Source organism: Ascaphus truei, unplaced genomic scaffold (assembly GCF_040206685.1).
Source record: "Ascaphus truei isolate aAscTru1 unplaced genomic scaffold, aAscTru1.hap1 HAP1_SCAFFOLD_400, whole genome shotgun sequence".
NCBI lineage: Eukaryota > Metazoa > Chordata > Amphibia > Anura > Ascaphidae > Ascaphus > Ascaphus truei.
Genome location: NW_027456731.1, coordinates 229,219 through 253,520, shown reverse-complemented (window position 1 = coordinate 253,520; position 24,302 = coordinate 229,219). Strand labels below are relative to the sequence as shown.

General features: G+C 45.1%; 1 protein-coding gene across 1 annotated transcript in view; it reads right to left on the bottom strand.

Annotated features, from left to right (window-relative positions):
• LOC142483946 (zinc finger protein 82 homolog) overlaps positions 1-14,903 on the bottom strand; it is a 43,771-nt gene extending 28,868 nt beyond the window's left edge. Inside the window, exons 1-2 of the mRNA XM_075583866.1 lie at positions 14,702-14,903; positions 14,371-14,484 (exon numbers count right to left, since the gene is read on the bottom strand). Coding sequence (XP_075439981.1) covers positions 14,371-14,484; positions 14,702-14,903 — 316 coding nt within the window. The remainder of the gene's footprint in view (positions 1-14,370; positions 14,485-14,701) is intronic.
• Positions 14,904-24,302: the final 9,399 nt, after the last annotated feature.

The window sequence follows — 24,302 nt, the reverse complement described above, 5'->3', positions numbered from 1 at the left end:
GACTTCAATCCGATCGAAATGGTCTGGCATCAGCTGAAGGACCATATCCGGAAAGTGGCGAAACCCTCCAAAAAGGACGAGTTGTTGAAAGGCATAATGAGTTTTTGGAACGATGTACTCACTGTGGAACGCTGCAATAAATATATAGACCATATTGCCACGGTGTTTCCCATTGTCATTGCGCGTAATGGGCAAGCATCAGGAAAGTAGTACAGTGCTGTAGTATTGTAAGTACAGTATGATACAGGTAAGTATGGCACAGATTTTTTCTTTCCAGATAGTCAGAGTATACAGTAGTTAGTTTTTTCTTTACAGAGAGAGCAGCACCAGCCATCAGGTTACAGTACATAGAATTTAACAGTAGTCAGAGTATACAGTAGTTCCAGTATACTGTAGACTATACAAAAGACAGAAAAACAAGGCGCACAACGCACATAGTGTAATAAAGTATTAAAAAGTGACTTTATGGTTAAAAGTAAATAGTTCTGCGTACATCAAGATAAGTTACACAAGCAGTTGGTATATAGGTTTACCACACCGTGAGATGACCAGGAGCGACACCCTTGGATGAATCTCAGCATGGGATGGATCTGCAGTCGTCTCGTCTGCTCTTCACAGTACTCTCCGTCTTGGGGTAGTAGGTGGATAAGTCCCAGGTGGAAAAACCCCAGAGCACACGGCTCACGAGCGGGTAAGGAAGCCGAGGAGTAGTATCCTCAGCGGGGAGTAGTATAGCGCTATGGAGGCAGCTTACTGACAGTGCTCAAAACCACACAGTACAGGGGGGACTATGCTCGTTTTCCCCCCTGTACTATGTGGTTTTGAGCACTGTCAGTAAGCTGCCTCCATAGCGCTATACTACTCCCCGCTGCTGGGAACATCCAGAACGACACTCACGCTGTGCGTTCCAGGAGAAGCCTTGCGGAAGTCACGGAGCGACTCGTGACGTCATCGCCGAGCGCCCGACGAGGAGTGGCGGCAAACGGCGTGCTAACCCTATGGACATTGATTCCTGCGGCTTCCTTACCCGCTCGTGAGCCGTGTGCTCTGGGGTTTTTCCACCTGGGACTTATCCACCTACTACCCCAAGACGGAGAGTACTGTGAAGAGCAGACGAGACGACTGCAGATCCATCCCATGCTGAGATTCATCCAAGGGTGTCGCTCCTGGTCATCTCACGGTGTGGTAAACCTATATACCAACTGCTTGTGTAACTTATCTTGATGTACGCAGAACTATTTACTTTTAACCATAAAGTCACTTTTTAATACTTTATTACACTATGTGCGTTGTGCGCCTTGTTTTTCTGTCTTTTGTATAGTTCCTGGGGTGTCGAGCCACCCCCAAGAGAGGCTGCAGACCCACGTTTAGTGTCAGATTCACCTATAAGGTTTACAATATTGTTTTTTAATCACGGTGCACTGTTCACTATTTTTTGTTTACTAGATATTAGCTGCGCACTATCACCTATATTTTTAATACTGTAGACTAGTTTGACAGTACAACAGTTTATTTTATTTATTTATAAAATATTTTTACCAGGAAGTAATACATTGAGAGTTACCTCTCGTTTTCAAGTATGTCCTGGGCACAGAGTAAAACAAATAATACATGGTTACAAGTACAGTTACATAAATGAGCAGGGTATACATTATATACAAGACATTGCATGCACAGTTAAAGAAAATATATATTATGAGCGTATGAAAGTTACAGACCAGGTTAAAATGTGAGACAAAAGAAGAGATGGGGGAGCACAATGTGAGGGGGATGTAATATCTTTCACTGACGGTCAATGTGGTGTTTATACCTCTATTGATCCCTCATAGAGAGGTATAAACACCACATTGACCGTCAGTGAAAGATATTAAATCCCCCTCACATTGTGCTCCCCCATCTCTTCTTTTGTTTCATATTTATCAAGGGTCCAGGATAGACCCTAGTGGGGTTATGAGTCACACGAGGACTTTTCAAGAGAACTCCAAATAAGGTTGTATTATACCCTTTCTATGCTTAAAATATATATCCATTTACCAAGTGACAGTTAGAGCTAGCGCCCGAGTAACACACTATAAAATGTGAGACAGCCTTAGATTTGAAAGAACTTAAACTGGTGGTGGATGTGAGGGTCTCTGGTAGGTTGTTCCAGTTTTGGGGTGCACGGTAGGAGAAGGAGGAACGTCCGGATACTTTGTTGAGCCTTGGGACCATGAATAGTCTTTTGGAGTCTGATCTCAGGTGATAAGTGCTGCAAGTGGTAGGGGTGAGGAGCTTGTTCAGGTAGCTGGGTAGCTTGCCCGTGAAGAATTTAAAGGCAAGACAGGAAAGGTGAACTTTGCGCCTAGACTCTAGTGTTGACCAATCTAGTTCTTTGAGCATTTCGCAGTGATGTGTGTTGTAGTTGCATTGGAGAACAAAACGACAAATTGAATTGTAGAGGGTGTCAAGTTTGCTAAGGTGGGTTTGAGGTGCCGAGCCATATACTATGTCTCCATAGTCAATAATTGGCATTAGCATCTGCTGTGCAATACGCTTTCTGACCAGGAGACTTAGGGAGGATTTGTTCCTGTAAAGTACACCTATTTTGGCATAGGTCTTGGTTGTCAGGGTATCAATGTGCATCCCGAATGTTAAGTGGGAGTCAAACCATAAGCCCAGGTATTTAAAACTAGTGACAGGTGTTAGGGTGGTGTTAGCATTGGTTCTAATCAGGAGCTCAGTCACTGGGAGCTTTACAAATTTAGTCTTGGTCCCAAATACCATTGTTACAGTCTTGTCAGTGTTTAAAAACAGTTTGTTTTGGGAAATCCAATTTTCAAGTCTCAAAAAGTCAGACTGAAGTATGTGTTGAAGATCAGAGAGGCTATGGCTGTGTGCATATAGGATTGTGTAATCTGCATACATGTGTATTGAGGCTTCCTTACAAGCTGTGGGAAGATTATTAATGAACACCGAGAAGAGTAGGGGGCCCAGAACAGAGCCTTGCGGGACACCACAGGTGATATCCAGGGGGTTGGAGTTAGAGCCTGAGATGGACACATGTTGGGATCTTCCTGATAGGTAGGACTGAAACCAGCTTAAAGCATGCTTCCCTATTCCAGAGCTCTGGAGTTTGTTAAGCAGGATAGCATGATCAAATGTGTCAAAAGCCTTTGCAAAATCTAGGAATACTGCACCAGTGAGTTGTCCCCGTTCCATTCCACACTGGATTTCATTGCAAACTTTTAGCAGGGTAGTTACGGTGGAGTGTTTGGGACGAAACCCAGATTGGAATTGGCTAGGGAAATTTGTCTTGGTATAGAAATCGCTTAATTGGGAGTGGACACATTTTTCCATGACTTTGGATAGAATTGGGAGAAGTGAGAATTGGCCTGTAGTTTGAGACAGTGTTTTTGTCCCCACTTTTAAAGATTGGGACAACTCTGGCAGTTTTCCAGGTCTTAGGGATATGGCCTGCAGACAGGATAGAGTTGACTATGGACGCAATTGGTTTGGCAATGGCTGGGGCACCAAGTCGTAGGAACCTAGATTGTAGTAAGTCGGGTCCACATTGGCTGCTTAGTTGGCTGCTGTAGTAAGTCGGGTCCACATTTTAGTTTGAGGAGCGCTTGTATAATCTCCTCTTCAGATACTGGGCCAAATTGAAAATTGTGGGCAGTGTTGTGACTATAGGGGTACTCCCAGGATGAGATTCAGGTTTGTGGTTTGGGCTGCGTTTCGCTAATAAGTTAGTGGCTCACCCCACAAAGTAATCATTGAATGCATTTGCAATGTCAGTGGGGTTTGTCAGAGTAATATCCCCCTTAGTGATATTACTTGGTTGTTGATGGTTAGGAGGCTGGAATATGTTGTTGATAACCTTCCAGAAGTTAGCTGGGTTTGATGTATTTTGGTGGAGATTGTCAGAGTAATATTGTGCATTTGCATGCCTTGTTTGCCTTGTGCACACGTTCCGCATGCATCTGTAGTGATTGAGATCCTTGGTAGTGCCAGTTACTTTGTAGCCTTTCCACAAGGCATCCGTGAACTGGTAGAGTGCTATAAGGTCAGGTGTAACCCATGGAAGGTGGGCCCCCCGTACAGTAACTGCCTACTAACTGCTCAATTTTTTTCTTTCCAGAGAAAGCAGCACCAGCCACCTACAGTAGTTCTACACATCACGCAATGCCATAATACAGTACACACATACAGTACAGTACAGTAACTGCACTAATTTTTTGTTTTCTTGTCGTTTCAGGAAAAAGGGTGGCCTGGGGGGGGTGGGTTTTTGTGTCCAGTCTAATCTGTTTGTACAGTAAAATGTACAGTATATAAACAGCAGTAATGATGTAAACAAAACCTCCCCTCTCTCAATGAACTACTGTACTGTAGACAGAATGAGGAAAAGATAGACGGAAAAAATTATATTACTATACAGTATACAGTGTACATATAGTGTATATATTATACAGTACATTACAGTATATATTATTAAATAATATTCTTATAAATGTGCATTATTCATGTTTCCCCATGTTTTACAAATGTTTCCTAAATGGTTATCCAATTTCCATCTGCCAAAAGAACTTAATAAAGACTGCATTATGTATTATTCATGATTATTTTTATATTTGTATTTTTTGGGTCCTGACAAAATAAAATAAATATTTATTCACTTTCCTGCTAATCATAATTATTGACAACAACCACCCCCCCCCCCCCCCCCCCTGACAGTATAGTGTAAGAATATGGCTAGGGACGGATTAAAAACACAATGACTACAGTAACTGCAGAAAATGAATGACTCTGGAGGTGTGTGGCTAAAATAGTTAACAGTACTGTAATTTCAAAACGCAGTTCATCATATTTAGTAATTATGGTTTTTACATAGATTACAGTCAAGGCAGGGAAGTTTAACACACACAATAGGGGGAGGGGGTCTTACACAGGTTACAGTCAAGGCAGGGAGGTTTAACACACACACTAAAAATATGTATTTAATGTATTTATTGTTTATTCTGCCTTAACCCTTCATTGCCTTAGCGGCTATCAGCTATGGTAATGAAGCAGCATTTCTGTATTTTTAATAATATTGTACAGGAGCAGGGGGTCCCCTGAGCATTAATTTCTGGCTCAGGGAACCCCCTGCTCACTGTACAATATTATTAAAAATACAGAAATGCTGCTTCATTACCATAGCACATAGCCGCAAAGGTAAAGAACGATTCTTTATTGATGTATGTGTTTTATTCATACTGTAGATGTGCAGAGGGTCTCCGGAGCAGAAACGTTTTTGTTTTAGGTCCGGGGACCCCCTACTTCCCGAGATACAGGCCCCTTTAGGGGGTGCCGGTATCCCTCTGCTTGGTTTACATGTCGCGGTCACGTGATCGGGACCTTTAAATGCAGAGGGATACCGGCACCTCATAAAGGGGGCTGTATCTCGGGAAGCAGGGGGTCCCCGGACCTGAAACCAATGCGTTTCAGCTCCGGAGACCCCCTGCACATCTACACTATGAATAAAAATGTATTTTAAATAATTTTTAATGTGCCGATGTTTGCGCAGAAAGAGCAGCGGATCTCTCTCTGCTGCAAACACATCTCGCCAGGGGACGGCCTATAGTACCATTGATGTGCATATACAGTACTGTATGTGTATGTTAGGTGTTATAGGGGTTGTTGTTATACAGTATATACTGTATATATACAGTATATACTGCATTACAATTCATGAATTTCTCGGCTTCAAAGACAACAGCTCGCAAACGCCCCCATGCGTTTTTACACGGCATTGCAGTATTGCAGCCCGCGGGAATAAAATGCTTAAATCACGGGCGCGATATAACGCAATACACCCCGGGAGAAAACGATACAAAACCGCACATCACCGGGATACTCCGAAATTTGCGGAGCTAACCAAGTAATAATAAAGTTGGTCGGTACTGTAGATTCCTTTTATAATATAGTTTTAAAGGACTTTGAACAACTTTGTCTCAAGACAACACGTGTTGCGAAGAATTTGTCTAAGTTAGAGTTTGAAAATCTCAAAAATAATAAGGGCATAATAGTTAGACAGGCTGACATGGGTGGAGGCATTGTCCTTCAGGATAGAGCAGCCTATTTGTCTGAGGCGCGCAGAGTGCTGGGGGACACTGCCTCCTACTCTGTTCTTATGGAAGATCCAAATAACTTGTATCAATTAGAATTAAAACAACTTTTGGAACAGGCGTTGGTAATCGGAGTCATTTCAAAATTGGAATATACATTTTTATATCAAGAACATCCAAGGACTCCGATCTACTACTATCTTCCAAAGATACACAAAACTTTGTTCATTGAGGTCGATGACGTCCAACTTGTCCCAGTATGTGGACTTCTATCTTCAACCCTTTGTCATCAAGTTAAGGTCCCATATTAGGGACACTTTGCACATCGTTGACTCCATTTGTAAGATAAAGTTGCAACCAACATTTTTATGGATGACGTGTGACGTTACTTTACACATGTATCAATCATTCGATGGGAGTTGGCTTGATCGGGATTAAATTATCCCACAAAGACAGAAGTTAAGACAGCATTAACTTTATTTTAAAACACAATTATTTTATATTTGATGAGACTTTCTCTTCAGATTTGTGGAACAGCCATGGGCTGAGGTTCGCCCCGGGTTATGGGGTTTTGGGAGGAATCGTCCATTTGGAGCTCGGGGCGGGCCTCGTATACTATGGCGGTGTCATCGATGACATTATTATCATTTGGGAAAATGAGGAGGCGGCATTTAAAAATATTTTAGAGTCATTAAATGAGAACCAGCTGGGACTCAAATTCACTTATAGTATTAGCTCGGAGTCAGTGGTCTTTCTTGATCTTTTGCTCACTATAGATCGGAATAAGATTATTACACAGACCCACTTTAAACCGGTTTCGGTAAATAACTAAATACATGCCTCCAGCAACCACCACAGTCAATGCTTAAACAATGTACCCATTGGTCAGTTCCATCGCTTAAAGCGGAACTGTACACGGGAGTGTGATTTTGTGTCACAATCTGAATGTTACGATTGTGCTCGTCACAAACCGGGACCGGACCGCGGGGCTGAGGTGGGGTTATATAATCACTGACCTTAGTTCGCACAAACCGATCTGGAGTGCGCAGTTCGTAGTCGTACATAGCAGGGTCAGGATTGGAGAAGGCAGGATCGTCGTTATTCAAGCAGGAGTTCGGCAACAGGTAGTCAGGAGTTCCCTGCTTCAGTTTAGGAGCGTGAGCGGCCTCTCCGCGAGGAGCGGCCTCGGCCCATGACGCCAGTCTCAGCAGGGGGAGACAGCAGGCTGGCCAAAGTATACCGCGGGGCAGCGTCGGGAAAACCAACGCTTCAGCACAGAAGTCAGGAACGGGCGTCTGCATGGAACTAGCAGCAGGCCTCAGGAAACAGGAACTAGGGAGGTTAGTACAACAGGAGGCAAGCCAGGGTGGCTTGTGGCAGAGACAGTAACATCCAGGGTAGGAATTATGCTCGGCTCTGATTCAGAGCCAAAGCCCAACCTATAAAGGGCGGAGATCCAATCACAGGGGAAAGGTGTGGGAGCATTCCTCCAATGATAGGGCTGAAGCTGCAATGAAAGGCAGCACATGTGCCCTTGATTGCCAGAGGAAGCTTGCAACTGCAGAGGTCTGCAAGGCTATAGTCAAAGCCAGGAGTGGATTCCTTACAGTACCCCCTCCCCCCCCCCCTTCAGGTGAGACCTCCGGACGAACAGGGTCAATCACAGATTTGGGGGACATGGAGTTGTTTCTAAACCTCCTTAGGCAAGAGGTGGCGTTGAAAGCCCACAGTTTGTTGGGATTCCTTACAGTACCCCCACCTCTGGGTGAGAAGCCTGGGTGGACAGGACCATCCATAGGTCCGGGAGACATCGAGTTGTTCCTGAAGTGTCTCAGGCGAGAATTAGGTCCAAAATCCAGATGTACATTGGCGAGTGCCGCAAAGGACAGCGGTGGCACTGTGGTTCTTGGTACATGGGCAATGGGACCAAGGGACTCCGGAATAGGGACATCAGAAGGGCAGCAGCAAGGTGTCCGGTGCATAGTAATGGTCCAAGAGTACGGGACACAGGACACCGATTGACGGACATAAATGGCAGAGGGACCTTCAGAGAAGGCAATGGCTTTGGTGGAATCAGCACGAAGGAATTTGCAAGAGTCTTTAGCTTCCAAGGAATTCCGGGTGGTGATTAGCGAGGGAATGGGGAGGGAGGGTTCACTGCAAACTATTGACGCGGTACTTTTGATACAAAGCAGGGTTGCTATCCCAAGCAATTCGAGAGAGTCTGTAGCAGTGTATACACAATTCTTGGTTGTGGTACTGGTAGTTGAAGAAGGGTCCACCTCCTTTGGTCTGTGATCTTTAGAGAGAATCAAATCCGAAGTTATGGCCTTGGCGAAGGGTATAGTAAGCGTCAAGGGAACAGTAGGGGACAGCATGTCCATACCCATAGTGGACCCGTAGAGAACAGGGATGGATGCTTCAGGTAAAGCGACAAGGTCCAGTAAGGGTGTCTTCGTTTTAGAGCAAGGCCAAATGTCATCCTGAAAGGGCACCTTAGGCACCGCACAGAGACCTACGTTTGAGGGGTGAGAAAACAGATCTTATCCAAAAAAAACAGGAAGCCGGGTAAGCGGTGCATCAGCCTTAGAAATAGAAGTCTTGGGGTTGAAGCTGGGTACCCCCAACACAGAGAAAGAAAACCGAGAACTAGAGCTTGGCTTAGGAGTGGAGGTCCCAGGTACCCAGGTCTCGCATGATACTGTGGGAGAAGCAATGCGGAATATGACTTTTTTAAACATAGGGTTCTTAACATCGATAGCTCCAGGCACCTTCCTGAGAGGTAACCCTAGTTTTGCGACAGGACAGTCAATAGTAAATACCCCAAGTATTGTGGAAAATACAGTGATATATAAATCCATCTTTACACAGGAGCTTTTGAAAAAAGGGACGCAGCGGGTATTGCCGAAAGTTCCAAGTGCGATACCCGAGTTCGTGGTAGCAGACATGCAGTCAGTAGCGGATACTCCGAATAGTGTGGGCAAGTCAGAGTGAAACAGTATTATTAGCGGCGTGGACATCCCAGACTTTAGGGCAAAGCGTGGAGTTACAGGGGGCTTAGAACAAAAAAGGCCATTCTCAGCCGTGAGGAGCTTTAAGTCATCTTTAATCATCCCGGAGGCTGTGGCATGATCCGTGAAAGAAAGTGTGGTAGACTTTCTAATAGAAACAAGGGACATCTTGCTTGTCACCGAAGTGGTGATTGAGAACCAGCAGGAACTGAACTAGCTACTGTAATAAGATCAGAGAACATTGTGCTTGTTTCTGAATTGGGTCCCTGAGAATCCCAAGTGAGGTCATCAGACTCCATGGGAGACTCAGTGACAGGGGTCTTGGAACCAATTAAAGGAATTGCAGGTACTGTATCACAGACTTAATAGGAGAAATACCTTGAAAAACAGGAATTTTAGTAAAGGTGATAGGCTCTCACAGACTACCGCAGAGGTGGAGAGCAGGCAGTCAGGCTATACCTCAGGAGTCAGAGAGAAACCAAGGGTTAACACAGGAGGTGCTGGGGAGACTCTAGAAGCCATAAGGGGAGACTCAGAGCATAGTAAGGGATCAGGGGCAGATAAGCTGAACTCTGAAGTGATAGCCTGAGGGGCCGTAGAAGGGAGGCTAATAGCTGTCACCGGTTCCAAGGAGACAGACTTAGAGTCAAGGACAGGAATAACAGATAGGACAAATGGAAGTGAGATAGGGAAGGTTGCTTCTACAACAGAAGTTTTAGCAGCGGCAGAGCTTAACTCAGTGGCTACAGGAGAACTTTTAACTACAGTGAGAAGGGACTGCAGGTTTACAAAATCAGGGGTAAAGGGAGTTTTAAATTTGAAAACCTGATCCTTCAAAAAGGAGGGACGACTGTAATGATACTAAGGGAGCAACAGCAGATATGCTGATCTCAGAAGGGGTCACTTGGAAAGGAGCATAATGTGCACTGTTCGCTTTTAACCCTAGGATTTGAGAAGAGAACACAGACAGTACAAGGGGGGCAACCACAACTGTACTGGTCTTTGAAGTGGGTATTTGGAAAGGAGTGTCTGGGACATCAGAAACGACTATAGATTCCAAGAAAAGGGGTCTATGCTCAGAAGCAGGGATTTCAGCTCTCTGAGTGACAGACTGGTTCAGCGACATACCTAGGAGTGGGGATTCTGCGAACAGGTTTAGGGAAACAAACGGTTCCTGAATACTTTTTAACTGGAGCCAGTATTATTGCCAAAGGTTCAGGGGGCGCAGCCCCGAGAATTTTAGTTGAGCCAGGGGACTTATAGTAAGGAGTATCCAAAGGCACAGCAACTTGAACGTTATGGAAGTCATTCAGTACAACCCCTGCTGTGAGACGTGGGGGTTTATTCTCTGATGCAAAGAAGGACACATTAGCCAGAGGGCAGCAAGGATTTACAGGGGTTAAGGCAGATAGTACCTGAGAACCAGAAAGGAGATTTGTCTCCGAAATTGGGGACGTAAGGGGTTTATCCTCTGAAGCCAAGGAGGTGTCCTTAACTGGAGGACTACAGGGATTTACCAAGGGAGGTTCATAGGGCTGACCCGCTGGGGTTAATACAGAAAAAACCTCAAGGGTTAACTCAGGCTGTGCCTGAGAATCAGAAAAAGAGGAGCTAGCCTCCGAAAGTGGAGTCATAAGGGGTTCAGCCTCTTGTCCTAGGGACCTAACATTAGTCTGCGGAATACAAGGGTTAACAGTGGGGACCTCACAGAGCAGACTAGCAGGGGTTAAAACAGAGATAACCTCAGGGACAGAGCTTAGAAATTCTGGGTTAGAAAGAGAGGGCAAACAGTGTTCATTCTCTGGTGCTAGGGAAGACACACTGACCTGGGGGATGCAGGGATTTACAGTGGGGGACTCATAGGCCTGACTAGCAGGGGTTAAGACAGGAATAACCTCGGGGACAGAACCCAAGGAGGTTAACTCAGGACTAGGGACCGTGGCAGCTTCTTCCCTAGCGGGCAGTGACATGGAGATGATTTGGACATTCTTAGGAGGGGGTGGTAGAAAAGAAATTGTGATTAGAAAGTGCGTAGGCAGCGAGAAGAGGGTCCCGCTCACTTAAGATTAGGTCAAAATCTTGGTATAACACACGGGCGGCATCTAGAATCTGATCTAGAGTCTTTCGATCTGAGGTGGAAATAGCAAGGTGCATTTGGGAGGACAGGGCCTGTTGAGTCTTTCTTTCCTCTTTAAATTGCTGAGATCTAGTAAGGAGTTCTTTACGAATCAGTCTTTCCTGAGGGGTTAAACCTTTATACAAGAACTCACTCTCAGGCGGAGGCAGTCTCTCAAACAGGTATGGTCTTCCAAACGGGGACTGGTCCGCAGCCTGGGACATAGGTACAGTTAAACATTTACCAAACCCCGCCATGGCGCGGTCCGGTTTTGTGGGGCCGAGCATACTGTTACAATTGTGTTCGCCACAAACCGGGACCGGACCGCGGGGCTGAGGTGGGGTTATATAATCACCGGCCTTAGTCCGCGCAGACAGATCCGGAGTGTGCAGTTCGTAGTCGTACACAGCAGGGTCAGGATTGGAGAAGGCAGGATCGTCGTTATTCAAGCAGGAGTTCGGCAAAAGGTAGTCAGGAGTTCCCCGCTTCAGTTTAGGAGCGTGAGCGGCATCTGCGCGAGGAGCGGCCTCGGCCCATGACGCCGGTCTCAGCAGGGGGAGACCGCAGGCTGGACAAAATATACCGCGGGGCAGCGTCGGGAAAACCAGCGCTTCAGCACAGAGGTCAGGAACGGGCGTCTGCATGGAACTAGCAGCAGGCCTCAGGAAACAACGCTTCAGCACAGGAGTCAGGAATGGGCCTCTGCATGGAACTAGCAGCAGGCCTCAGGAAACAACGCTTCAGCACAGGAGTCAGGAACGGGCCTCTGCATGGAACTAGCAGCAGGCCTCAGGAAACAGGAACTAGGGATGAGAACTAGGGAGGTTAGTACAACAGGAAGCAAGCCAGGGTGGCCTGTGGCAGAGACAGTATCGTCCAGGGTAGGAATTATGCTCGGCTCTGATTCAGAGCCAAAGCCCAACCTATAAAGGGCGGAGATCCAATCACAGGGGAAGGGTGTGGGAGCATTCCTCCAATGATAGGGCACAGGGCAAACGCTGCAATGAAAGGCAGCACATGTGCCCTTGATTGCCAGAGGAAGCTTGCAACTGCAGAGGTCTGCAAGGCTATAGTCAAAGCCAGGAGTGGATTCCTTACACTGAAGTTCTTGGCAAGAAATTCTTAGACAAAGGTTATAGCAAACTATTGCTCTGTCCTGGGACCTCTTCTCTTTTCTCTGTATACACTCTCTCTAGGTGACCCAATAACATCTTTTGGGTTTAATTATCACCTCTATGCTGATGACACACAAATATATTTCTCAACACCCGACCTTACACCTGCTGCTGCCAGAATCACTCTACTCTTTCCTAGATCTGTCTCAGCATCTCCCCTCATGAAATCCCTCTCCTGGCTTCCAATCAAATCCCGCATCTCACACTCCATTCTTCTCCTCACTTTTAAAGCTTTACACTCTTCTGCCCCTCCTTACATCTTAGCCCTAATTTCTCGTTATGCACCATCCAGACTCTTGCGTTCTTCTCAAGGATGTCTTCTTTCTACCCCCTTTGTATCTAAAGCCCTCTCCCGCCTTAAACCTTTTTCATTGACTGCCCCTCACCTCTGGAATGCCCTTCCCCTCAGTACCCGACTAGCACCCTCTCTATCCACCTTTAAGACCCACCTTAAGACACACTTGCTTAAAGAAGCATATGAATAGCACTGTGGCTATTCTGAACACGATACATAAAGTTTGACCCCCTGCAGACGCACTTACCAGAACTCCCTCCTACTGTCTCTGTACGTTCTCCCTACCTACCAATTAGACTGTAAGCTCCTTGGAGCAGGGACTCCTCTTCCTTAATGTCTAAAGCACTTATTCCCATGATCTGTTATTTATATTATCTGTTATTTATTTGATTACCACATGTATTACTGCTGTGAAGCGCTATGTACATTAATGGCGCTATATAAATAAAGACATACAATACAATACAATACTATTTATTGATGAGTCCTATAATAAAGTTTTGGTAATGGATCGTGTGACCCTATTAAGTAAATCAAAAGAAACAAAGATTGGTAAGGTCCAGTACAACTGCCAAAAATAGATTAGGAATTGATGATAACTCAGCCCCTAGGTTTATTACTACATTCAACCAGTACCATAAAGCAATCCAGTCCATTTTGAACAAACACTGGAAGATACTATTGTGTGACCCACAATTAGGACAAATTTTACCCCAACAGGTTCCAGTCCTGTATAGGAAAGCAAGGAACCTCAAGAGTACCCTGGCTCCAAGTAAAACCCCACTGGAAACGCCTGCTCCAAACACCACAATTACAAAATGTGGCAATTATCAATGTGGTCGTGGCCGTTGCATTACATGCAAACACCTTATTCAGGCATCTAGTTTCACCTCATATACGAAAGGTGGGACCTTTAAGCTAAAGACTAATATTAACTGCCTGAGTACTCATATTGTCTATATGTTATCATGTAGTTGTGGCCCACAACACGTGGGCCGAACTATTAGATCTATGAGTACACGGTTCTTAGAACATAGGCATAATGTGCTTAATGGCAATAATGAACACAGTGTCTCACACAACTTTAAAGTTTCATAATAAGGACCCTAGTTCATTAAACATCATTGGACTCGAACAAGTCTCTCTCCCTTACATTGGGGGGGGTGATAGGTTTAGAACATTGTGCAAAAAGGAAACCTTTTGGATCTACCAGCTGGGCACATTGGCCCTTGGTGGATTCAATGAATGTATGTGAGCAAGGTCTGGGTGAGATCCGAGGAAGGGAGAGCCGGGAAAGCTGGTCCTGGGGAGAGGAGGAGGGGGAGCAGGCGAACAGGCTGTGGGGGGGGGGGGGAAGAGCCGGGGAAGGGAGAGCGGTCTCTGGGGGGGAACAGCCGGGGAAGTGAGCGCGGGCTCTGTGGGGGGGGGGGAGCGCCGAGGAAAGGAGAGCGCCGGGGAAGTGCTGGGGCGGTGCACGCGGTGTGAGGCTCACGCCCTGCCCGTGACATCACCCAACCTGGCGTTCAATGAGAGCGAGAGCCGTGGGCGGGCGGCAACCAATCACAAAACGCGCAACACCACAGACAACCAGTTCAGATATAGATATAGATATATATATATATATATATATATATATATAGATAATGATTATTCCTAGAGCACCCACACTAAAGTGTTTATTACTCACCAGTGCTGATATCTGTAGGACTTTCCTTCTCCTTATACTGCTGGTGACCCTTTATATATGGCTCTTCTCCGCGCTCAATCATTGATACAATCTCAGGCGTCACATTGACACATCCTGTATATGTCAGGGGAGATACGTATATATTTAATGTGTTTGCCCCATAGAAAATTCTTATTCCCATTATCTGCTGTATTATTGTGTCACGGTATTACTGCTGTGCAGTGCCATGTACACAGATGGTGCTATATAGAGATATACATTCAGTTCCTGTAATTTTGGAAGTCAAATCACACACACACACACACACACACACCCACACACACTTTCTTACCTAGAGAGCAGAGAGCCTGGTAATTCTCCATCATCACATCCTTGTAAAGTTCCTTCTGTTCTTCTGTTAAATAATCCCACTCGTCCTTGGAGAAGATAATTGCAACTTTATCAAACTCAACTGGTTCCTGAAACAAAGAATTCTCCAATTGTTGTTGTCTGTTTGTCAGGAGGAACAAAATCATCAGAGCAGCCTCTGGCATTTCTGAGAGCCTCTTACTGTTCAATAAAGTACAGTGTGGCCATAAAGTATTCACCCCATTATAAGCCTTATTTTGGCATTTCTGGTTTACTCAAGTATTGACTGAACTGTGGTGGTCTACTTAATTAAAACAAACATTTCTTGAGTTGTATTATTAATTGCCACAAAGATAGCTCCTATAATAATGAATGTATTAAGGCTTATGATGGGGTGAAAAATTTATGGACACCCTGTATGTCTTGTGGCATCTCTCAGGCCTCGGGCATGGTCAGCGCTTAGGCGCTGACCCATGCGGAGGCGCGCTGACGCTTGTCAGTGAGCCCCTGCAGCCGCAATGAGAGCGGCTTTAGCAGGGGCTCGCGCACGCTTCCTCTTTTGGCGCTCATGGGCGCGAAGGGCCTGTCACGTGAGCGGTATGCCCAATGAGGGCGAACCAGCTCCGTGACGTCACTGGCCCGCCCTCGGACGGCGTGCGGACTAAGGCCAGGGAAAGTACCCGCCCTGCTGAAGTCTCTATGGACTCAGCCTCAGACTTTGCAATCAGTGCATTCCCTGGTATATTACATTATCTGTCCTACTATTAGGGGAGTATCTTTTATAGTATGTTACTAAACCGTTATAATGTGATGATACTACTTTATATTTATAAATATCCAAATCAGTCTATATAAAAGATTATAATTACTACATAATGATTTGTTGTAAATTGTGAAACTAATAAGGTTATACAAATGGACAATGCTTTAAAATGTATTTTTACATTTTGCTAATTTGAGAATACATACAAATATGAAAAAACAGTTTACAGAGAAAAATGAATAGAAATATAACAAATATAAAACGTCACAATTTCTGTGCATTTTTGTCTTCTCGTTTTGCATTTTTGATGCTAATTTGTACAGTGCTGATAAAATTATCCCGTTCATTTATTTATGTGCAACACCCATCATTTTGTACTTGCTGGGAGATTATAGTAGGAAAGTATTGTCAATTATTGGTTACCTAAAGGCCATTAAAATTGACTGAAATCATTATCCATCAACCTAGCTTTTTTTAAGGTGGTAGTTGGGCTCTGATATAGATGCTCCAGATGGGATGATGTCCTTGATGTAGGTGGATACACCGTCTGAAATAACAGATAAAAAGACACACCTGATTGCGCAGTGTGTTACAGCAATCAGAGCCCTATCTGAGATGTGAAAGAATCCTACTCACATAATAAACGCCAATATATTCAGTTGAGAGGATCTGTGCTTGCTCCCCTTCTAATCCGCTCCTCACACGAACCCCACGTGGAGACAGCTTACTGGGGACAGCTTACAGGGTACACCCTCTATCCTCAATGGCGTCGGGGTTGCGTCCGTAACGACACCTCCACCAATGTGAGACAGGAATATGTACAAGATAGTGTAGTATGAACAGACCTTTATTCCTTAAAACACTATAAAACGTGATAAAATACACTCACATGGTGCAATAACAGATGGTATTGCTCAATATGCCGTCCGCAGCTTGCATTTCCTGATGCCACACCGGAGAGAATCACTGCACACAGACACGCTGTCGACTTGGCGTGTGACGTCAGTGCTATAGGAAGCTCTCCCTGCGGCAGGACTACAATAGCTGGGATGGTCCAAAAGACTAAGCTCCTCCTCCCTACGCGTTTCGTGACACGTGGTCACTTCGTCAGGGGATGGTGGAGCTTAGTGTGTGATGTGTTATCTCGAGGTTTGAATTTTGCCCCAGTAAGCGGACCCAACATGTTTAACATCTATGTTGATGTCCATAGATTTCTGAGGAAAATTTCCCTCAAGAAATACTATCTAAAGGACGCAGTAAGTAGATCTGTGATACTACCCAATACCAATCCAACGGTGATAAAACCTCCCCTCACTCCATTTAAAAAACCGTCCACCTTTTACCCAAGAGGTATGAAGGGAAACTTTGTAGATACCTTTGCCGAAATGGTTATTTCTGACTTAGAGGAAGCCAGTAATGATTTCAAATGCCGCAAACAAAACCTAAGTAAGGAAGAAAAGGCGGCAGTTAAATCTCTTGAGTCCAATTCCCAGATAGTAATTAAATCAGCCGACAAAGGGGGGGGAGTCGTGGTGATGAACTCCTCATACTATAGAGAGGAGTCTCTTAGAATTTTGGGAGATAACGCCACCTATCAGGAATTAGAGTCCAATCCAACAGACTCCTTTAGAGAAGAGATGGCAGCTCTTTTGGATCAGGGCCTTCGGGATGAAATTATTAGCACTAGGGAAATGGAATTCCTTATGATCGAACAGCCTAGAATCCCAGTGTTCTATTTCATCCCGAAGATCCATAAGAGTCTCACCAGACCCCCTGGTCGGCCAATAATTTCTGGGATCCGTTCACTCACCTCCAACCTTTCCCAATTCCTAGACCATCTACTTCAAAAATATGTAGTACAGGTCCCGTCATATTTAAGGGATACATCGCAGGTATTAAACCTTGTGCAGGACCTTACGTGGGGGGAAGATCTGTGCTGGGTCACCTGCGATGTGGTCTCGCTGTATACGGTCATTGACCATCAGATGGGACTAGATGCTATCAAAAGAGTCCTAGAACAGGATATTGGAGTGGATGAGAAGTTAAAAAATTTCATTCTGGATGGAATCAGGTTTATTCTGACGCATAATTTCTTCAGTCATGACCACAGGTTCTTCCTCCAGACGTGCGGCACTGCCATGGGCACCAGGTTTGCACCTAGTTATGCAAATCTGTTTATGTCTATCTGGGAGGAGGACCATATCAGGTCCTCTAACCCATTTGGTGCAAACTTGGTGCTCTGGAAAAGATACATCGACGATGTGCTGTGTGTCTGGAGGGGACCACTGGACCGACTGGAGGAATTCAAATTATATTTGAACGACAATACGCGGAATCTTAGATTCACGTTCAATCAGGATAGAACTTCAATAAACTTTCTTGACCTCTCCCTTTATGTAGTGAATGGCATCATCCACACTAAAACCTTCCATAAAGAAGTAGATGCCAACACTTACCTTTTGGCATCCAGTCACCACCACCCCAATTGGTTACGTAACATCCCCAAGGGGCAAGCACTTAGAATTAAGAGGAATTGTTCGGAAAACTCCGTGTACCAACAGCAAATTAAGGAGTTGAAAACTAAATTCATTGAACGGGAGTATAAAAATCATGAACTGGATCTTGCGATCAAAGAGGTTAACAATACCGACAGAGCGTCCTTGCTGTGTGGAAAAGGGAAAATGGCTGAGAATGGTCGGGCCAAGTTTCCATTTTTCATCACACAGTATAGTGGTATAGCTCCCATCATATCTAAGACGCTGATCAAACATTGGGGCATTCTCCAAAGAGATCCAATCCTTAAGAGCATCCTACCCAGTAAACCTAAAATAGTGTTTAAAAGAGCAAAGAATTTGAAATCCTCCTTATCACCTAGCTGTCCGTTAGATGGCCTGAGAGATCACCATGTAACATGGCTAAATGATCTTAAAGGCTACTATACATGCCAAAGTTGCATCGGTTGTAAACACAGTAAAAAAACAAAGACTTTTAAATCTAATGTGACAGGAAAAAACTTTAACATAAAAACCTTCATCAATTGTAAAACCAACTTCTGTGTCTATTTGCTGGAATGCCCATGCGGACTCCAATATGTGGGCCGCACTGGGAGACCCCTCAAACGAAGGTTCGCAGAACACGTTTACAACATTAAGAGGGGTCTCGAGACACACAGTGTCTCAAACCATTTCAGACTACATCACTATCAGAGTCCAGAAGGTTTAGTATGTATAGGGATTGATAATCCCAAAAGTAGTTGGCGTGGGGGGGACAGGCTCAATACAGTCTCCAAAAGAGAAAGTTATTGGATTTACACACTTAAGACCTTGACCCCCCTAGGCCTTAACATTGATTTTGACCTTGCAGCCTTTTTGAAGGACTCTTAATTTATCCTAGTTAATCAGAGTGGGATATTTTATGTAAAACATTCAGGGATTGCATATTGAATTTATTAATTTTATAAATATGTGATCTATACCATGGTAATACATGGCTGTTTATATGTAAGTATGATTGTTTTATTATTTTTATTTTGTTCTTAATTTATTCATTGTATTGTTCCCATTTATTGCACAGTATGTGGGTATATATGTTTAATATTGGCAAGGCATTAACCCCGATCGCGCTGTTAGTGACAGAGCTGATCCCCCGTGACCGACATTGCAGCTAAGCCCCACCCCCAGTAGGAGTATCTCTCCATCTGGGTTTGCATATAAGGCATCACACACTAAGCTCCACCATCCCCTGACGAAGTGACCACGTGTCACGAAACGCGTAGGGAGGAGGAGCTTAGTCTTTTGGACCATCCCAGCTATTGTAGTCCTGCCGCAGGGAGAGCTTCCTATAGCACTGACGTCACACGCCAAGTCGACAGCGTGTCTGTGTGCAGTGATTCTCTCCGGTGTGGCATCAGGAAATGCAAGCTGCGGACGGCATATTGAGCAATACCATCTGTTATTGCACCATGTGAGTGTATTTTATCACGTTTTATAGTGTTTTAAGGAATAAAGGTCTGTTCATACTACACTATCTTGTACATATTCCTGTCTCACATTGGTGGAGGTGTCGTTACGGACGCAACCCCGACGCCATTGAGGATAGAGGGTGTACCCTGTAAGCTGTCCCCAGTAAGCTGTCTCCACGTGGGGTTCGTGTGAGGAGCGGATTAGAAGGGGAGCAAGCACAGATCCTCTCAACTGAATATATTGGCGTTTATTATGTGAGTAGGATTCTTTCACATCTCAGATAGGGCTCTGATTGCTGTAACACATTGCGCAATCAGGTGTGTCTTTTTATCTGTTATTTCAGACGGTGTATCCACCTAAATCAAGGACATCATCCCATCTGGAGCATCTATATCAGAGCCCAACTACCACCTTAAAGACTAGAGACTGCCTTAAAGATCACGGTATCTTGGACTTTAGCGCTGGGGACTTTATATTTGTTTGTTCACTGTGATTATCAGGTTTGGAAATACCTGTCATTATTGTCACCTAGCTGCTGTTTTTTTTTTTTTTTTTCTCACAGCATTGTGTAAGTCACTTTGATATTAATTTGATGTTGCACGAGCACTTATCATTGTTTTAAGCACAATATTGTTAGCACTTAGTTTAGTGTAGGTTAGCGCTTTTGGAGGGGTTATTTTCTTTGTTTTGTTCAACCTAGCTTTTTTTATCTGTTCTAGCGATTAAATCAATATGTTTGGAAGTTTCAAATGTTTCTCCAAAATCACGTGGTTATGATATGTTGTACAAATCAGATCTCAGAGTAAACACAGATTAATATTTAATTTGCCACAAAATGGGTGAATATAACATTGAAATTATAATGCAGGAAGATTAACATGAATCAAACATATAAAAATGAACAAGTAAACGTAATTAGTACAAGTTAATTGAAATGCAATCTAACAAACAAGTCGTGCGAAATAAAGCTCAATATAAATACAACATCACAGTATGAACTGTATAAAGTGATATATATATATTTAGCTAAATACTCACCATCTGGAGCTGGTTCAGGAGCTGGAAGACAAAGGGACATGTTGTACAAAGATGATCACAAACACACTGATAGAACTTTATCAGCTCCTGCCTTTTATACCATGACCTGCTGTGTCCTGGTCCCTCCTCCACCTCCTCTGTCCAATAAGGAGCTCTGGTGAAGATCCCTGACCAATCAGAATATTGGAATTGGCCACACTTAGTTCTGCCCCCTGACTGCAGCTTCTCAGGGGTTCCCCTCCCAATAGACATGTTTCCCAGGGGCTGCTCAGTTCTTTAGGGCGCTATAAATAAGGTTATTTTTTGCTATTTTGTCACTTTGATAAACTTGTTATATTATACGCTGTGATTATTATATTTCCTGCTCTTGATGCCTTAATAGTGTTAGTTGTGTGAGGGAGAGGATAACATTGTGACAATTAATGCGATTCTTACCTAATGATTCAGGACATACAGGATATGCAAGGATTATTTGCACAATAACTGTACAGCTGAGTGTTACGGTGAGACAAGATGGGGGAGGGTAATTTGACACCAAAGACAAGGTATCAGGTGGGAAGGGGCGTGAGCAGGGGTGAGGGGAGCAGGCAGAGGTCGCGGAAGGAAAGGTTTGCCCACCCCTGCCTTAGGCTGCGCTTATAGTGCCGACTACAGCTATGGCTACGGATGACGTCTCCCGTCTCCGTAACCCAAGCGAAAGTTGTAATTTGAGTTTGGGAGACGTCTCTTGCTACAAGGGGAGTGACGGAAGGCAGAGGGGAAGGGACAAGAGCAAGGGGAAGGCTGAAATGGAGAGGAGTTGCAATTTCGTTAAATTACGGGAGAATTTTCTATTTTAAAGTTGTTCATATAGTGTGTTTCACTTGAAAGGAAAAAAAGACGGTGTGAACAGCGCTACAATCGTGAATTGGGTAAATGACCCTTGATTCTGGGCTAGGCTGCCTGGTAAAAACTGATTGTACAATCAGATAACATGAACATTTGGAAAAAAGATAAACCCGCGCCTTACAAGTCCAATGAGATGACTATCAGAGTCCAAATGAAGGGAGTGATGTCCAAATGATGATTCAAATAATATCAACTGGTGATTATCCTCCGTGGACAGGTGGACATGTGGAAATAAACACAAAAAGAATTATAGTGCAGTATGTCAGTGAACTACACACACACATGAACATAAGACAAGACAAGACAGTACAGACTTACAATACCAACTATACAAACAATGGCAAGGCTAAAAATGAGTAAAAAGCTAATTTAATAAATTATGAGACAACAAGTAATAAGAGTACAAGAGGACTATGAGAGAACCAGGTCCGGAAGGTGTAAAATCGAAGCCCTACTTACAAAACTCAGATTGCATGTCAGCATTGTTAGGAAACGGCTGCTATTCCTCTGCACCACGCCACTTGAGCGACCTCCTGCAACTCCCTGCTTGCTCCGGATGAATTCACCATCACTTGGGGGCGGGTCCTGTGGATGCGTACTATGACAATATCCTCCGTTCACAGTTGTATTCCGGCCACGTCTCTCAAGTCTCTCCTCCGCAACAACAGCTTTAAAATGAAACTTCCCAACGCGTTTCCCCACATTCCCCTGAGGAAGTGCGCATGCGCACGAAACGCGTTGGGAAGTTTCATTTTAAAGCTGTTGTTGCGGAGGAGAGACTTGAGAGACGTGGCCGGAATAAAACTGTGAACGGAGGATATTGTCATAGCACGCATCCACAGGACCCGCCCCCAAGTGACGGTGAATTCATCCGGAGCAAGCAGGGAGTTGCAGGAGGTCGCTCAAGTGGCGTGGTGCAGAGGAATAGCAGCCGTTTCCTAACAATCGATGCGCACTTGCAATCTGAGTTTTGTAAGTAGGGCTTCGATTTTACACCTTCCGGACCTGGTTCTTTCATAGTCCTCTTGTACTCTTATTACTTGTTGTCTCATAATTTATTAAATTAGCTTTTTACTCATTTTTAGCCTTGCCATTGTTTGTATAGTTGGTCTTGTAAGTCTGTACTGTCTTGTCTTGTTATGTTCATGTGTGTGTGTAATTCACTGACATACTGCACTATCATTCTTTTTGTGTTTATTTCCACATGTCCACCTGTCCACGGAGGATAATCACCAGTTGATATTATTTGAATCATAATTTGGACATCACTCCCTTCATTTGGACTCTGATAGTCATCTCATTGGACTTGTAAGGCGCCGGTTTATCTTTTTTCCAAGTGTTTCACTACACACACACACACACACACACACACACACACACACACACACACACACAAAATCAGGGCCGCCAACAGAAATCATGGGGCCCAGGACAAATGAAAGGAGCAGACCTCCCCCCCCCCCCAACCCATAGCGCACCTACCACAGAAAAACACATTTTAGCGCACAACTTTTACTTAACCCCCCAATACATATAAAAATACACCCCCAATAATAAAACGCTGCACCCGGTGCCAGGTCTCTAGGCATCGCCGGAAGTCAGCTGGGCTAAGCTTCCAGTGCGCTGGCGTGAGAGGGAGGCCCAGCGCACGCACGAGCAGCCATTGTGGGATTGAGAGGTGCCTGCAGTGGGGCAGGGCCGGTAGCAACTGCTGTAACCTGCAGCCGGGCCCCTGCCACCGCCAGACCCCGCAGTCCCGCCAGACGCCAGGCCCCCGCCACCACCACCACCCACCCGCAATCCCGCCGGCCCCCCGCTGTGCCGCCAGCTGCCGGGCCCCCGCCACTGCCCCCCCCCTCAGTCCCGCCAGCTGCCGGGCCCCCGCCACTGCCCCCCCCCTCAGTCCCGCCAGCTGCCGGGCCCCCGCCACTGCCCCCCCCCTCAGTCCCGCCAGCCGCCGGGCCCCCGCCACTGCCAGCGGGACCCCCCACCACCCGCCACCGGTACACTGCCCCCCACCCCAGTATTGGGGGTGTATTTTATATATGTATTGGGGGGGGGAGTGGGGTATATTTGTAGATGTATTGGGGGGGTTGGGGTTTATTTGTAGATGTATTGGGGGGGTTGGGGTATATTTGTAGATGTATTGGGGGAGGAGTGGGGTATATTTGTAGATGTATTGGGGCGGGAGTGGGGTATATTTGTAGATGTATTGGGGGGAGTGGGGTATATTTGTAGATGTATTGGGGCGGGAGTGGGATATATTTGTAGATGTATTGGGGGGAGTGGGGTATATTTGTAGATGTATTGGGGGGGGAGTGGGGTATATTTGTAGATGTATTGGGGCGGGAGTGGGGTATATTTGTAGATGTATTGGGGCGGTAGTGGGGTATATTTGTAGATGTATTGGGGCGGGAGTGGGGTATATTTGTAGATGTATTGGGGCGGGAGTGGGGTATATTTGTAGATGTATTGGGGCGGGAGTGGGGTATATTTGTAGATGTATTGGGGGGAGTGGGGTATATTTGTAGATGTATTGGGGGGGTTGGGATATATTTGTAGATGTATTGTGGGTGGGGGTGTATTTTTATATGTATTCGGGGTTAAGTAAAAGTTACGCCTGCTCCTTTCATTTGTCCTGGGCCCCATGATTTCTGTTGGCGGCCCTGATCGATCGAACACACACACTTCCCCTCTCCCTGCATCAGAAGCTATCTGATAGGTTACAGCCGGTCACATGATGAGACTGTCTCTGTAAAAATCAAATTCTACTGACTGCAGAGATTAACGTCGCTCCGTCGCGCCTACTATAAGCGCATGCTACAGATTCAATGCATTTGTTGCGTCGCCGGCACTATAAGCACAGCCTTATAGTTGATTATAACACAGGTATCACTATAGACAGTGCTGTTATTACTACACTTTCATAAACA